The sequence below is a fragment of the Saimiri boliviensis genome, chromosome 6 (genome assembly GCF_048565385.1).
Source record: "Saimiri boliviensis isolate mSaiBol1 chromosome 6, mSaiBol1.pri, whole genome shotgun sequence".
Lineage (NCBI taxonomy): Eukaryota > Metazoa > Chordata > Mammalia > Primates > Cebidae > Saimiri > Saimiri boliviensis.
In genome coordinates this window covers 36,898,454-36,913,451 of record NC_133454.1, presented here as the reverse complement: position 1 = coordinate 36,913,451, position 14,998 = coordinate 36,898,454, and the positions used below count along the sequence as shown (strand labels likewise).

The following is a 14,998-nucleotide window of genomic DNA, read 5'->3' as shown; positions in this document are numbered from 1 at the left end:
CTTCTGTTTGTTGAGCAGGGCTTGACCTTTTATAAGTTCGAGAAAGAAGCCAGGAATGGTGGGGAAGGATGAGCAAAGTAATTTAAGCATTCTTTAGTGGCCAGATACTCTCCCGTGCTATTCCCTATACCAAAACCACACACAGTCACATTAAGGGTGCAGCTTGTATTAATCTAGCATTCTGAATAATTAAGCAAACATATTTTATGTGACACACGTGGATTTTAAAAGGAAATTTTCAAAGTGTTTGCTAAAAAATTAGTTTGAAGACCAGCAAAAAAATGTCTAACAAATTGTGTAAATTTCATGAAGAGCTCACACAACTCAAAACTAAGACTGACCAACAACAGCAAGTCCTGTGTTCATTAGCTAAAATAAGTGCTGCTATGGGTCAATAATTAATGATGAACTTTAAGCGATGTTGATCTTAGTATACTTCCTTTTTATTTTAAATAATGGTGGTAGTAATGGGTAGGTGGGGGAAGATTTATTATATTATCTAAAAGCCTGCAAGTAGGGATGAGATTTATAAATATTTTTATGTAGCAGTACAGGCTGAGTATCCCTTATCCAAAGTGCTTGAGAACAGGATGAGTATCCCTTATGCAACGCTTTTTTTTCAGATTTTCAAATATCTGCATTATATTTACCAGTTGAGCACCCCAAATCCAAAAAGTTCCAATTATAACTGAGCACCATCTCAATACTCAAAAAGTTGTAGATTTTGGAGCATTTTGAATTTCTGATTTTCAGATTTGGGATACTCAAGTTATATTTCCAATGTATATGGCTCAAATGTGCATATATTGAGTCAGTACTTATAACAAAGAATGAAGGATTAATCATTTTATTTAAATGATGGTACTCATTAAAATGGGAAATATCCCTATTAAATACTAAATAATGCTACAGGAAATTCTCCAGTAAGTTTAAAACTGAATTTAGATGTTTGTTTCCAGCAGCATGGCCAATTCACTTTGGGATTAAATATGTATTTGTTGCTCTCTCTGTATCTTTCAATTTCTAGAGAGAGAAAGAGTACATAGATATAATATTTATAATGATTAATTGTGCATGTCAACTAGGCTAGGCTATGATACCCAGATATTTGGCTGAAGATTATCTTAGATGTTTCTGTGAAGGGACTCTTTTCAGATGACATTATCATTTAAATGAGTAGAGTTTAAGTAGAGTAGATTACCCTCCATAATGTGGGTGGGCCTCATCTAATCAGTTGAAGGTCTTAAGAGAAAAAACAGTTCCCTGAGTAAGAAGGAATTCTGTCTCAAGATTGCCTTTGGATTCAAGCTTCAATATCAACTCTTCCCTGGGCTTGTATCCTGCCAGCCTGCTCTGCAGATTTCAGACTTATTAGCCTCCATAATCATGTGAACCAATTCCTTAAAATCAGCCAAACTATATATCTATCTATCTATCTACATATATATATATATATATATATATATATATATATATATATATACATATATATGTAAGATACATGTACACACAAACACACACACTGTTGCTTTTGTTTCTGGAAATAATTCTGGGTAATATCTACAAAGAGAGATTTTAAAGTATATGAATAAACTAGAAGCAAAGTTAGAAAAATCTCCCGAGATCAAGCAAAATTGTTAATATACGGAGGGAATCTACCAGTTAAGTGTTAGTTTGACCTAGGTGAACCTGTTGACTTTGATAGTATAGAGCACTGGTCTTTAAACTCATTGCTTATGAGCCTAAAATAATTGGGAGAAAAAAAAATACTATATAATCCTTCATTTTAAAATTGACACATCTAATTGTTTCATCATTAGTTTAACAATTGCAAAGGATAATTATTTGCATAATTATATGCAATAAACACACAGGTTCCACACTCATATAGAAATATCTTAAAAACAAACTGCCATACTATTTTTTAAGCAAATTCAATGGACTCTAATTATAACAGCAATGGTATAACATCATCACACACTTTAAAAAGACATGAACAAACTTCACAGATGAACAGTAAGCTAAATGAACAATATAAGTTAGAGAATTACTTGACCAGATGCTTTATTAAGATGTCCAGCATCTCTCTGTTCTTCTCTGGCAATTTGTGCACCAGTGCATGTACTGCCTCCACCCTGTAGTTTTGGTCATCAGATTCTGTTACATAAAAAAGGTTGCAAATGTTCAAGTTTTAATTGCATTCAAATGGGTATGTAAACACAAGTAATCCAATCACAATGACTACCCCTACCCCTCATGCCTCATAAGCACTGCTTCATATAGTACTGTCATTATAATTCTTTATGGCTTGCAGAAGTTAAGTAATTTGCCATGGTCATGAAGTTGGGAAGCACAGAAGCCAAAGAAGCCCAGTTCTATTGATTCCACACAGGTGCTCTTCACCACTGAACTGTATACTTTGATATAGCCATAACTCACAACCCACTTGGGGAGAGTTAAACTTTTAGAAATATGAATGATCACAGCACTTGCTGTAGACTGCCTAACGTGCCAGTCACTAGAGAATATATTAGCCTATTGATATGGTTTGGCTGTGTTCCCACCCAAATCTCATCTTGAATTGTAGTTTCCATAATCCCCATGTGTTGTGGGAGGGACCCATTGGGAGGTAACGGGATCATGGGGGCAGTTACCCTATGCTGTTCTTGTGATAGTGAGTGAGTTCTCATGGGATCTGACGGTTTCATAAGGGGCTTTTCCCCCTTTCCTCAGCACTTGTCTCTCCTGCCGTCATGTGAAGAGGCACCTTCTGCCATGATTGCAAGTTTCCTGAGTCCTTCCCAGCCATGCAGAACTGTGGGTCAAGTAAATCTCTTTTTCTTATAAATTACCCAGTCTTGGTTATTCTTTCAAAGCAGTGTGAGGATGGAGTAATACATCCATAGAAAGCTCCTAGAGATTCAACCCAGTGTGACGAGATCAAATCCCACATTCCTCCCCTTAACTTATAAAGACAATACAGAAAATGTTCTGAATTGTTAGCATTATTATATAAGCATAAGCCAAAGAGATTTTAAGCACATACTGACAAAGATAAATGTAAATGTAAGAAATCATCTATGACAAGTGTAGTCTGCCAAGTAAAAGCTAAGATGTTGACAAGTCTGCTAGAGAAATGTCTAACATTTCAGAACAAGAAAGCTATTTAACATTCTCTTACTGTAGCAAATAAATTCTGGGGTGATTGCCCACTGTACCAAATTCTTCCTCCAGAAATTACCTTGACTCATAGGATTTACATTATGGAACTACTATTTCATCTGGGCCCAGCTATTTAGACATGGGGTGAGGAGACAGTCTGCCTCAGCTAAACATGAGGTCTCACCTAGCAAGTGGACTGGAGACATCAAAACTCTGATCTTTCTGCTGGATATATGAAAAGGCAGATAATATAAAAGCTGAAGTGACCAAATGTATTCCAAGAAAATCTGACCAGGAAGGAAAGTGAGAATGATAGAAATACCGTAGAGAACAAAGATGAGAGATCCTCCAGAAAGAGTGAGTAGAGAAATGTCAAATCCCAGCTAGGCAGTTTCTGGTTGCAGACTCATGGAAACCCTGACCTCTGTTCTGCCAAGGAATCCACTGAAATACCTCTTAGGATCTAAATACTGAGCTGGAATTTTGCTGTTTGAAACGAAATAATCTAATTTTTTACTCAGCATCTAGTAAATATTGCTATCTTAGGTCCAGACAGAAGATGAATTCTTATAATATATTTTAAATATCATGGTCATGAATATTATCATAATAATATCATCATCATTTTCCACAGAAGCAAATGGAGAAAAACTTGTGACCAAAAACTTGTACTAAAACAATAAGCTCATTGAGCCATTTTAGCCAAATAGCTCAAATTTCATTTGTTATAAAGCAAAATGTCTATATGCAAGGGTTCTAGGTTGAGTAAAACAAAAAACAAAAAACAAAAAAACAGAAAACAAACAAACAAAAAACTGGCTTGCAGACTTGATTTTGCCATGAATTTATTAGTGTCATTGTACATGTTATTTGCCCACTCTGGGTCCTGATTTCCTAGTTCATAGAATAAGAAGTCAGATTATGTATTTTCTCCAGTCCTGTTTGTCTTACAAAGATTTCTATGAAGAGAAGATAGAGTGGAGAGCTTCAAGAGAAAACTAAATAGTATAGTCTTATGTGAGATCATGCAGTCAGTCATAAATGCTGGATTGAAAACCAAGGTCATTCAACTTTATCTGACACATTTATCAGCACACATTTCCTGTGACATTACAATGTGTACAAATAAACTCATGCAACTAATTTCTTCCTTGGATTGTGAAAATAATCTAGTTGCAGTCACACCTCATACATCTTAACAATGAAATGCCAGCTCTTAATTGTTACAAGTTGCTGTGATGGGCTCAGATGGTACCTGGCACTTCAGTCTCAATAGTTTACAAATACATGTTACCAACTTCTCAGATTACATATGCCAACTATCCCTGCTAATATTTTAAATTGATCTATCTATTCATATCACATGATGGCAGTCACAGATCTAAACAAATGACAAAAATGCGATCATCGCAAATAAAATATGGAAAAGAGGGGATCGATAGAAGCACCTTTTTCCTGCCAAAACTATTTGACTCATCTCCAGATTGAGAATATAGCACGAGCATGTGCAGCCATGTAACCGTCTGTACATATTTGGAGTCCTGCTTAGTTGCTCCTATAAGAAACTGATATTTGTCATTCAAGTAAAATAAAATTAGAATAATTCCTCATGGTTCTTTCTAATCATCAGACTATTATGCAATGAGGTCTTACTAAGTGTCAAAATATTTCAGTTAATTCTGCAATTTCTTACTGGCTTCTAAACACATTATAAACGGCTAAATATCAGATTGACAACTTTTTAAGCAATATTTGAAAAAAATCTTCACTAGCCAATACTAGTAATATTTGCCTAAGGCAGCATAAAACGACATCAATTATAATGCGTATGTGATGCAAGTATACTTACTAACAGCAATGATAAAATCTTTGTGCAACTTGTAAGTCATCAGCGGTTCTGCAAGGCACCTACAAAGAAGTGAAGCACATGTTAGAATGGTAGTATCTATTTTATCCCCTAAACTTTAAGTGTTTCTTTAAGAATTAGGTGATTATTATTCATCAGTTAAAAAAAAATAAAATAAAATAGTATATAAATAAGTAAATAAAAAAGAATTAGGTGATTTGTCAGTATTATAGAGTTCCAGTAGTAGGGCCACGGACAGACCTCAAATGCAGACCTCAAAGACACCAATGCCCCTTAGTACTTCTTTCCACGACTCCACTAAGAGGAAAGACTGGGAAACACTTTTTTCAGTGTAAGAATTACTTTACCACAGGAACAAATAAGGGAACAATAGTCAAAAAACAAAAACAACACAACTTTCAGACATGAAAATCCCATACGCAAACTTCATATAAACAACAAATACTAATTCAGTACTCAAAATATTATATACCTTTTAAAATTATTATTGAAAAAAATTCAAGTACAAGTTCGAGAACAATAAATGTAAATGTTACCATGTTGTGCTATTTCACCTTATGTGAGGGAACTGAGCTACCGAGTGAAGTTTCTGGAAGCAGATTCCATGAAGTCACGTGGTTAGTACCCAAGGGGTGAGTCTGATTGCACCCAGAGTACCAGGAGTTCAACCCTCCTCACCTGAGGTAGTTTTTCAGCCCACTCGTTATCGTCTTATTGTCCCACAGTTCAATATCAATATCAATATCAGGAGGGGATTTAGGAGCTGGAAAGAATAAAAACATGATGTTTTAAACTGAACAATTCAAAATATTCCTTCTGCAATTATGAAAAATGGATACAAACATAAGTAGGTCAAAAGAGAGAGGTACTAATTTCTTAGAATGCCAAGAGTTAACTTTAGGATTGTTGTTTGTGTGAATTGATAAAAAGCCGGCACTAAACCTCAAATATATGTCTTATGGAATAAATCTCCCAAATCAAATTATTGCTAATTGCTAACATGACAGAGCACTTTCCATGTGACCAGCATGCTTCTAAGTGCTTTCCAGAGACTAACATATTCAGTCCTCATGACTCTTAAGAGGCAGGCACCATTATGATCCCTATTTTTATAAATGAAGAGGCTGAGACACAAAGATGTTAACCAAATTACTGAAGGTCACAAAACCTCCAAGCGGCTGAGCTAGGATTCCAAATGACTCTAGCTAGCATCAATGCATCTTATTATATCTCTAGCTTACCGAAGGACACTTGGGAGAGAAAAAAAAATACAGTATTTTTAAAATGTCCCCTCAAATTCTGATTGTTCATCTATTATAAATGAACATTAGAAACCAAATACAAATATGAACTTCAAATATCATTTGAAAATATTCAAAGACAAGTACTAACCTACATCTCAAAGGCTACAGTTTAGATTACCTATAAGATCACAAAAATTATGTAAGTAAGTTGCTTCATCCAAAACTTACAAAATATGGTATTCATGAGTTTTTGAACTTTGGAGTTCACTCCTCCTATTCGATAGAGGCCTAAAATGGTGATACCTAATGGGAAGGAAAATCACAAGAAAATGGCTTGAGACACAGCTTGGCAAGTACAGAGTGTTAGAAACTCAGACATAACGCTTAACAAAATTTGAAAGCTACTTATCCAATTTTGCAGTCTAACTTTAGCAAACCTACCCTGGAAATACCTATCAGACTTCTATTTCCCAGAGCAGACATTGAACAGTGACTTGAAAGTCTTTGAAGATTTTCAAAGTAGCAAAGTGTAGCTGCCTATTCACCATGATTCGAATATTTAAAAAGCATTGGAGATGGGAAGGGATGATCAGTATTCCTTATCTTCTATTTTTTCAGAGTCATGGAGTCCTCCTGCATGTTGAAAAGTCCTCTGGCATTTTATCTTCATTTTAGAGATGAGGAGACAGATTCAGAGAATTCAAAACAACCACTTAACTTCTCAAGACGTTGAAGTGGCAGCACTTAACATTTAAATGTAAGTTTATAAAACTCCAAAGCCCAATATGAATTTTGCTTTAGCCAACTTTTCCTGACAGTGAGTCTAACATTTAATGGGAGTGAAATTCAAGACAGAGGTGATGATTAGACTGAAGAAACGTGCCAAAATTGTGGCAGTGACAAATCAGTGAAAGAAAGAATATAGGGAAGGAAGGGAGTGAGGACAAGCTCCTTAGGAATCTCACCTCCTCAATGCTTGGGAGGAAAAAAAATCAAAGAGGGGCTCGCAATAATAAATAATGCACAGTTTATCAACAAGAAGTACAGGTAGGCTATTTTAGAAAAAAAGTTGAAAGACAAGTATGCCTAAAGCATGATTTTTAGTTAACTGAAGCTCAAGATATAGCTATTTGTATACTGATACATACATTTATATCACTCTTCAAATTTATCGCATGTTAAATGACTAAATACATCTTCATTTCTACTCTGAGAGGTTTCTGTCTAAAAATGAGACACATGACAGGAATGCTATACCTATCAGGCAACACTGACCTCTTGTTTCCACAGCTTGAATGCATTTTCTCACAAAGTTAAACCCTGCTTCATTCAAATACACTGAAAATAAGAGAGAAATCACATTAGGTATTTATTGTTGAACTTACATCCCCACTTCAGCTGGCTCTGTTCAATGTGCCTTTATGACTCAACAGTAGTGAGGTTTTTACTGAGTTTTTCAAATATTCTGGTTACAGGCTGACTTTTTATTTTCTGGTAGAAGGAGAGGAGGGAACTTCACGACCAGTTATTATATCAACCTACTAATATCATTCACAGAAAGTATATTACATTGATCTTATATACTTTTCCTAAAACTAGTGTTATTCCTTTACTACGTGTGTTTTTTTCAGATGATAGAAGCAAATGCAATAAGAATAAATCCTTACTATGTGTTGAAACTTGTATTATAAAGCCTTTCACATGTCCTTTCCCATGATTCTCAAAACATTATGAGGTAGAGAAAAGGCTTTGCAGTCTTAAGATGATTCCCTGGGTTGTTGAAAACCTTCTCTGCTCTCTGTTCTAAGCTCTACAGTTGGGATTCTAACTCGGGTCTGATTCCAAGCTCCATGCTCTACTTTTCATTTTGCTACTATATTTAAAATGATTCAACACATGCATTGTCAGTCACTGAACATTTCTAAAAGGTCCTAGGATTATGAAATTGCAATTATTTTTATTGTTTTTTGGCTAGATTTTCTTTGGATCAATTCTAATTATAATTTCAAAGAGTTTGGGGGTCAGATCAAATTAGATTACTTATTTAAAGAGAAAGCATTTATTTAAAAAATATCAACTGACACCCAGAAGAAAAACTCAAAATTTTTTGAACCATGATAGAAATTTTCATCACATGTGGTAGAGACATGACTTTAAAAATATCTTCAAATAATTAATGAAGAGAATTCAAACCAATAAAAATTTAAAATTGACTTTCATTTAAAGACAGATTAAACACATTCTTTTAACTCAAAATAGATCCCCAGACAAAAAATATATATCAAAAAATTACGATAAAAATCAAGAGAGGGTAATAGCAACAAACTAAAAACTGAAAAAATCCTAGGCACAGCAAGCCCATGAAGCTGAACTAATTGACAGACATGTCTGAAAAATCTGTGCCTAACAATGGAACTAGAGGTACTACCATGAAGGGATATTTATTATGTGCTGTTAGGTGAAAAAAGTAATTGACAGGACAATAAAGGCTATTTTCTCAAAATGTAAAAATCTGAGGGTATGTATGATTGTTCTATTTTCCTAAGAAAAAACTCCACAAAAATATGTGCAAACCGTTGGTGAGCAGAAAGAGGAAAGAAGACAGAAATTGTCATTTTTAATTCACTAGGCATTTGGGGATTGATATTTTGAAAAAATATATGTATGTATTTAGTACTTTAAAAATAACTTCAAAACTCTAGAAACAAAAATGTCAAAACTATAATATGTATTGCCATCAATGGGAACTGGCTCATTTCTTTCTTTGTACTCAGCGTCCTAGTCAGGAGAACAGAACTCAGTGAATACTATGAATGAACTCAACATAGAAAAATGAACAGCCATGGCATCTCATTAGAGTGCAGCTGATGACCTACCTACATGAGAGTGAAGCTTTGCTTGGATATCAGAGAGAGACTACTTATTTCCAATAACTCCAAATACCTAGCATAACACTAAGCACTCACATATTTTTAAATACTTCTTGAATATAGGAAACAGGTAAGATGGAAAAGCAAGAAATCATTTAATTTTCAGTTTTAACAACAACAAAAACAGACAAAAAATGTAACCCTAGGTAAGAACAAGACACTAGCATTTTTGTATCAATTAAAACTGCAAGTTCCTGACATTTAAAATGTTTGGTAGTAGAGGTCACATTGTTCTGCTTTTCAATAAAAGGATGTATTAAGAGAAAACGACAAAGTTTTTTTTTTTTTTTTAATTTCAATAGAACTTCCTTTCAGCAAAAATGAATGAAGACAGCTGTGACATATAAAACCGAATTTCTTCTTAAATATTCATTTTGAGAAAAATAAGTAATAACCAGGCTGTATCTCAAAGTATACTGGGATATTTGGCAGCAATATTCCAGTCTTTTCTAATAAACTCATGTCACAAGCTCATCACAGAGAATAAAATCTTACTGAGAGTCAGTCTAACTGCAAGATTATTCTACAGATGCTGCTATTCTGACATATTCCATGGATCCTGTACTTAGCTCTCATCATGTGAGTAAATATAACATTATTAATCAATTCAGAGATGTGGAAGAATATACTGTGCTGGCAAAAAAAACAAAACAAAACAAAACAAACCAAACCCATGAAGTTCTGTTTCTTTTGATCATCCTTTGCTTTTACTGAAAGAGTAGATTCATGGTGCAGAGATAGTATCCAGCTTTGTGTAAAGCCAGGCAAACCTTAGGTCAGTTCTCAGTTCTAGCAACACTTCTGTATGTCTGAGGTGAAGAAAATGTCACTAATATTTTATAAACTCAAGTTCCTTCATTTGTAAAACGAGGGAAGTAACAATATCTAAGTTAAACAGTTGCAGTAAGATGAAGACAAACCGAATGAAACACTGAAGACTGCCTAACCATGGAAAAAGCCTAATTCAATGCTAGTGCTTTTTTTTTTTTTTCCGTCTGCACCTGAGTATACATCACCGCTCTATGAAGGAAAACGTAAGAAGAAATTATAAAAGAAGCCAGTCATCCAGTTCTAACTAGATGAGAGGGCAGTACTCTTCCACTTACTAGCTCTGTTACTAGGCATGGTTTTAATTGCTCTGTGCCTCAGTTTCCTCTCCTACAAAATAAAAATAGTATCTTCTTCACAGCACTGTTTAAAGATGGAAGCAAGTGAACATTTGCAAAGCTCCTAGAATAGTGTATGCTTAGACTATAGTAAGTGCTATAGAGCGTTGGCAATTATCATTATCATTATTATTGACTAGAGAAAATGCAAATCTCTGCATATGTAAATTTTGTGAATAAGTCATTCTTCCTGCATGGGTGAAATCACTGGGGCTTAAGGGACTGTCAACCACAAGTGTTTTTCAAACAGGCATATATCACTGTCACTTATTTTTAAAATATTTGTGGATACAGCAATGATCTGTTTCTTCAAACACACATAGATGAGGCATACACCAGGCAGGCCCTGTGAACCTAGTCACTGAAAAAATAATAAGTTGGATATTAAGAAATGTCCCTATGTGCTCATTATACTTCAATAAATACAATGAAAAAAATATATCCTCTCACTAGAGCTGAACAGACTACAGCAGACTGAAATCATTGTTCACCCATATTTGTTGTCCCTCCCTGCAAGATTATATATTTCTCAGCACCCTTGAAGCCAGGCTTGGTCATGTGAAATGAACTAACAATGAAATATGAACAGAAGTGACATGTGTCTTTACCCAGAGGACACTAAGAGTCAGTATGTGGCAATTTTCTTTTTCCCTTAGCTCGAGATGCGCAATGATACAAAAGGAGGCTTCTCTATCAACTCAAGTTACAGAGTGAAAACAATGTTAAGAGAGCCACCGTTTACCTATATGGACATGTACAATAAAGAACAAATGAACCTTTACTGTCATCAGCCTCTGAGATTTGAGGATCATCTATCACCAAGCATTACCTGGTCGGTTCTAATTTCATTATGTATAACTTAATTCACTGTGTCAAAACTCACTGAAATAAAGGCAATCCCACACAGTTAACTTTTCCTCTCTTAACTGGAATATATCCCTTTTGACTACTGACTTGTTAATTCACATAACAAAGACAGCAATAGCAGCAGTGGCAGTGCCCATTCATGGCTGCTTTGCAAGGTACTGTAGCCAGTGCCTTCACTTGAGCAACGAGCAATTTCTGCTGAGGTCTGAGAAGGGGACAAGATGGCTAAAATAGTTTGTCTTCCAAAGACTGTGGATGATGTAGTCACAGGGATTGTCATTTCTGAGGGAAGTCACGACAAATACATTCTGTAATGGAAACTGAGCAATCGTGCAAAGCCATGAAGGGTTACTATACTTAATGCAACAGTGCTAATGAGAATTCAATTAAAACGGGTCCTCTTAACAGCCAAAAACCAAAACAAAAAACAAAAAATAAAAAACACCTGGGAACTCTTTAGTATTCAAATACTGATGGAAAGAGTTGTCACTAAATCAAATTGCACCATTGAAAAGGCTGACAATTAATGATAATTCTTTTTCTGTGGAGGACAAGGTACTCCTGGGGCAACAGCACAGAAAGGAGGGGAAGTATCCTACACAGTAGAAGTATGGATTGCTGATGAGAGGTCAATGCTTGGCCCAGAGCAGGCAGCCAATAAAAGCTTATTGATTGATGGCGTGCTAGTTACTGATTTGTACCAGGACTGTTCAAGTACATTCTCTGATGGGTTCTATAAGGGTTAGAGTTTATAATCTTACATGAGTTACATCTGTGAACACTTTCCCAGACTCAGACTCTACCCTAGCCCTGTATCTCCTCCATTTTAGGGAGAACCAGAGGGATACCCAGAATACAACCACTATCAAATTTTATAATATTATAATTGGAATTTTATAATATTAACGATACTTGGACTTCACGAGTGAGGGTAGAAGCAGAAGACAGACCTAATGAACTTAATATATTCAATCAAAGTTAAATCTAAACCTTATTTTTTTCCCTCTGCAAACTGTTCAGGGATAAAGCTTTTATTGAAACCTGAAAAAAAGTTTCCATAAGGCAGTTTAGCAGCACAAAAGCTATTAATCTCAACAAAATTCAAACAGCCATGAGGAAAGAAAAAAGAATAGTCTTCCATGGAGCTAACAAAGCAAAAGTCCTTGTATCTTCAATTTCCTAGCAATTCAAAACTTAGTATGTCCTTATAGATGTAATCTACTTGGCCTTACAGTACATTCTCAAGGTTGACATAGCAAAGCAACACTTGTCTTTAATTTTCAATTCACTTTGCTCCTCTCCTGTTTCAGATCAAAATGTCCCTTATCACAGATGACTAATATCAAGCTATATATTAAATGAAATAAATAAAAAAGAAGTCAGTACGTTTATCAATGTTCATGATACCTGCTCAACCTTTTCTCTTCTCCTTAAGGATGAGCAGTTAACTCTCCATATAGCCCAGACCCAAACTGTTCTTTAATCCTGCTCTGCCCATGAAGAGCACACTAGCTATGACAATCTTCCTAGGTCTCTGTGATAAAAACAAAACTGCAACTGATCAAAGATCAAGGGATGATGTGTTGAAAAAGGACGTTGACAACATAGGGATGTCTGAGAACTTCCAGAACTAATCTATCTAGTTTAGTTAGTTTAGTTAGGTAAACTTCATACCACAGTATGAAGCTCAAGAACATTCAGGACAGATGGCAATTGCATAGAATGAGGAGGAGCAGAAAAAGCTTGTTACTGTGGAGAATATATCCACAGGTAAACTTGGGGAAAGTCACTGAAACATACAGGCAGAAATTTAGAGCTGCTGGGAAATTTCAAGATTATCTTCTGTTCCAATCCCTTCGATTTTGTACATAAGGACTGAATGTTAGGTGACTTTGTCATTACACATATAAATTCTGACATTAGCGGAAATGTCAATTAAAAAGAACTTCCTTTTTCTTATTCACAGTACCTAGAGCAGAGTAGGTGCACAATGGAATATTGTTAAACTGATTGCATGAGAGAATGAGATCTAAGTGCCTTTTCTTTCACAATGCTCACTTTCTCCAGACCCAGGGTTGAAAGACCAGCTAAGAAGCCATCACACAAAATTCATGTCTGAATGGGGACAAGGCTTAGGGAACCAGTAGAAAACGTCAGAGAAAGAAAGCCTAGAAGAAATGTTAGCTGCCTTTGCCTCTGTTAATGACTGGTCCCAACGTCTTTGGGCAGGAAAGGTATGTCATAAAATATAATTTGTTCCCTTTAAATATGTATTCAAAAATGGCAGCACCATGGAAAACATATGGGTGAACTACTTTTTACAGAATGTCCCCAGTGCCATGACTTGAGGACTAGTTTAGTGCTAATCTTAATTGAATGGCATGTGTTTGAGGACTAGTTTGGTTGTAATGTTAATTTAATGGCAACTGTTTAATAAGGATGATAGACATTAGCACTGCCAAAATAAATTCACTCCCAGAGTCTTAAAATTTCAAGGATATTGCCGCATATTTTACAACCAGAAAAATATTTGTAAATTGAATACCCTGTACTTGACCAGTATTTTGGTTTTTTATTTGATGTTTTTTCATAAAGGTGATTCAAGCTTTCCTTATCTGTTGAATCACACAAGTCTCATTTATGGCATCCATACTTTGAAAATGGTAAATTAAGAGTAACTATTAATACAAGGTAGGAAGACTTTTGCATGTTAGTCTTATAAAGAGTAGCATGAAACTACAGTCACAGCATAGTTTTATTCTTCATTCCATGGAATTTGTTCCCTGTAAATTCATATATGGTCCTATTTTAGAACATTGGATGTTTCTTACACTGTTGCTTGTAGGATTTTCAGTGAAGACAGGGATATTATGGTCACTTCTAAATGGTATGCAAAACAAACTTTTACCTAAGTTTTATATTTTACCATCTTAAACTTCATTATCTTCAGCAGTTCAAAACACAAACAGATATTATGCAAAACTGAGTTTCCAAAGGAGAACAAGAGTATTTTAGAGTAAGTGGAAACCATCTTAATTATAGAGGATATAAACGAGCACTCTTCAAAGTGGCCAGTGAATTAGGGCTCATAGAGGTTTCCAGTACCAATTACAGGAGAAGTTACATAGCGAAACCGATGCAATGCTGCTTTTAGGGGAGTCAAATATCAACTAAAAAGGAATACAAGATCTCAAGAACAGGATGATATGCAAAAAAACTGGTTAGAAGGGCTGACAAAAAGAAAGATATAAACTGATTTAAACACTTAACACAATGAGCTCACATGACTTATTTGTCTGAGAACTTCACAATCACTGACACACGAATTTACCCAAGACATAAAATTCTGGACACACCTCTAGGAAGAAAACATGACCCTGTTCTTAGGTTAACAGTACCATGTGCTTGACTATGAAATATGGTAGATATATACTTTGAGTCAATTAAATAACCAGAAAGTGATGAGACACATAATAAAACGGAAAAGAAGCACAATTATAGCCTGGGCAAGAGACTTAGATTTCTATTAATAAATTTTGGTCTTTAATGTAATAGGTTACCTTAAATTTTATGTAAAAAACAAGATTCTGAGGGGCAGAAAATCACTCCAACCAGTTTGAAAGGTACCTCATTGCATGTTGGATTGAAGAATGTTTAGGAAGCCTCAATCAGGGCCGGGTGTGGTGGCTCATGCCTGTAATCCCAGCACTTTGAGAGGCCGAGGGGCATGGATCACCTGAGGTCAGGAGTTTGAGACCAGCC

General features: G+C 35.3%; 1 protein-coding gene across 4 annotated transcripts in view; it reads right to left on the bottom strand.

The window, feature by feature from the left end:
• ARHGAP42 (Rho GTPase activating protein 42) overlaps window positions 1-14,998 on the bottom strand; it is a 303,129-nt gene that overhangs the window by 29,596 nt on the left and 258,535 nt on the right. For all 4 annotated transcript variants that reach the window (XM_074400467.1, XM_039471250.2, XM_074400464.1 and 1 more), the window contains exons 13-17: window positions 7,549-7,611; window positions 6,502-6,576; window positions 5,708-5,792; window positions 5,012-5,070; window positions 2,052-2,157 (exon numbers count right to left, since the gene is read on the bottom strand). In XM_074400467.1, coding sequence (XP_074256568.1) covers window positions 2,052-2,157; window positions 5,012-5,070; window positions 5,708-5,792; window positions 6,502-6,576; window positions 7,549-7,611 — 388 coding nt within the window. The remainder of the gene's footprint in view (window positions 1-2,051; window positions 2,158-5,011; window positions 5,071-5,707; window positions 5,793-6,501; window positions 6,577-7,548; window positions 7,612-14,998) is intronic.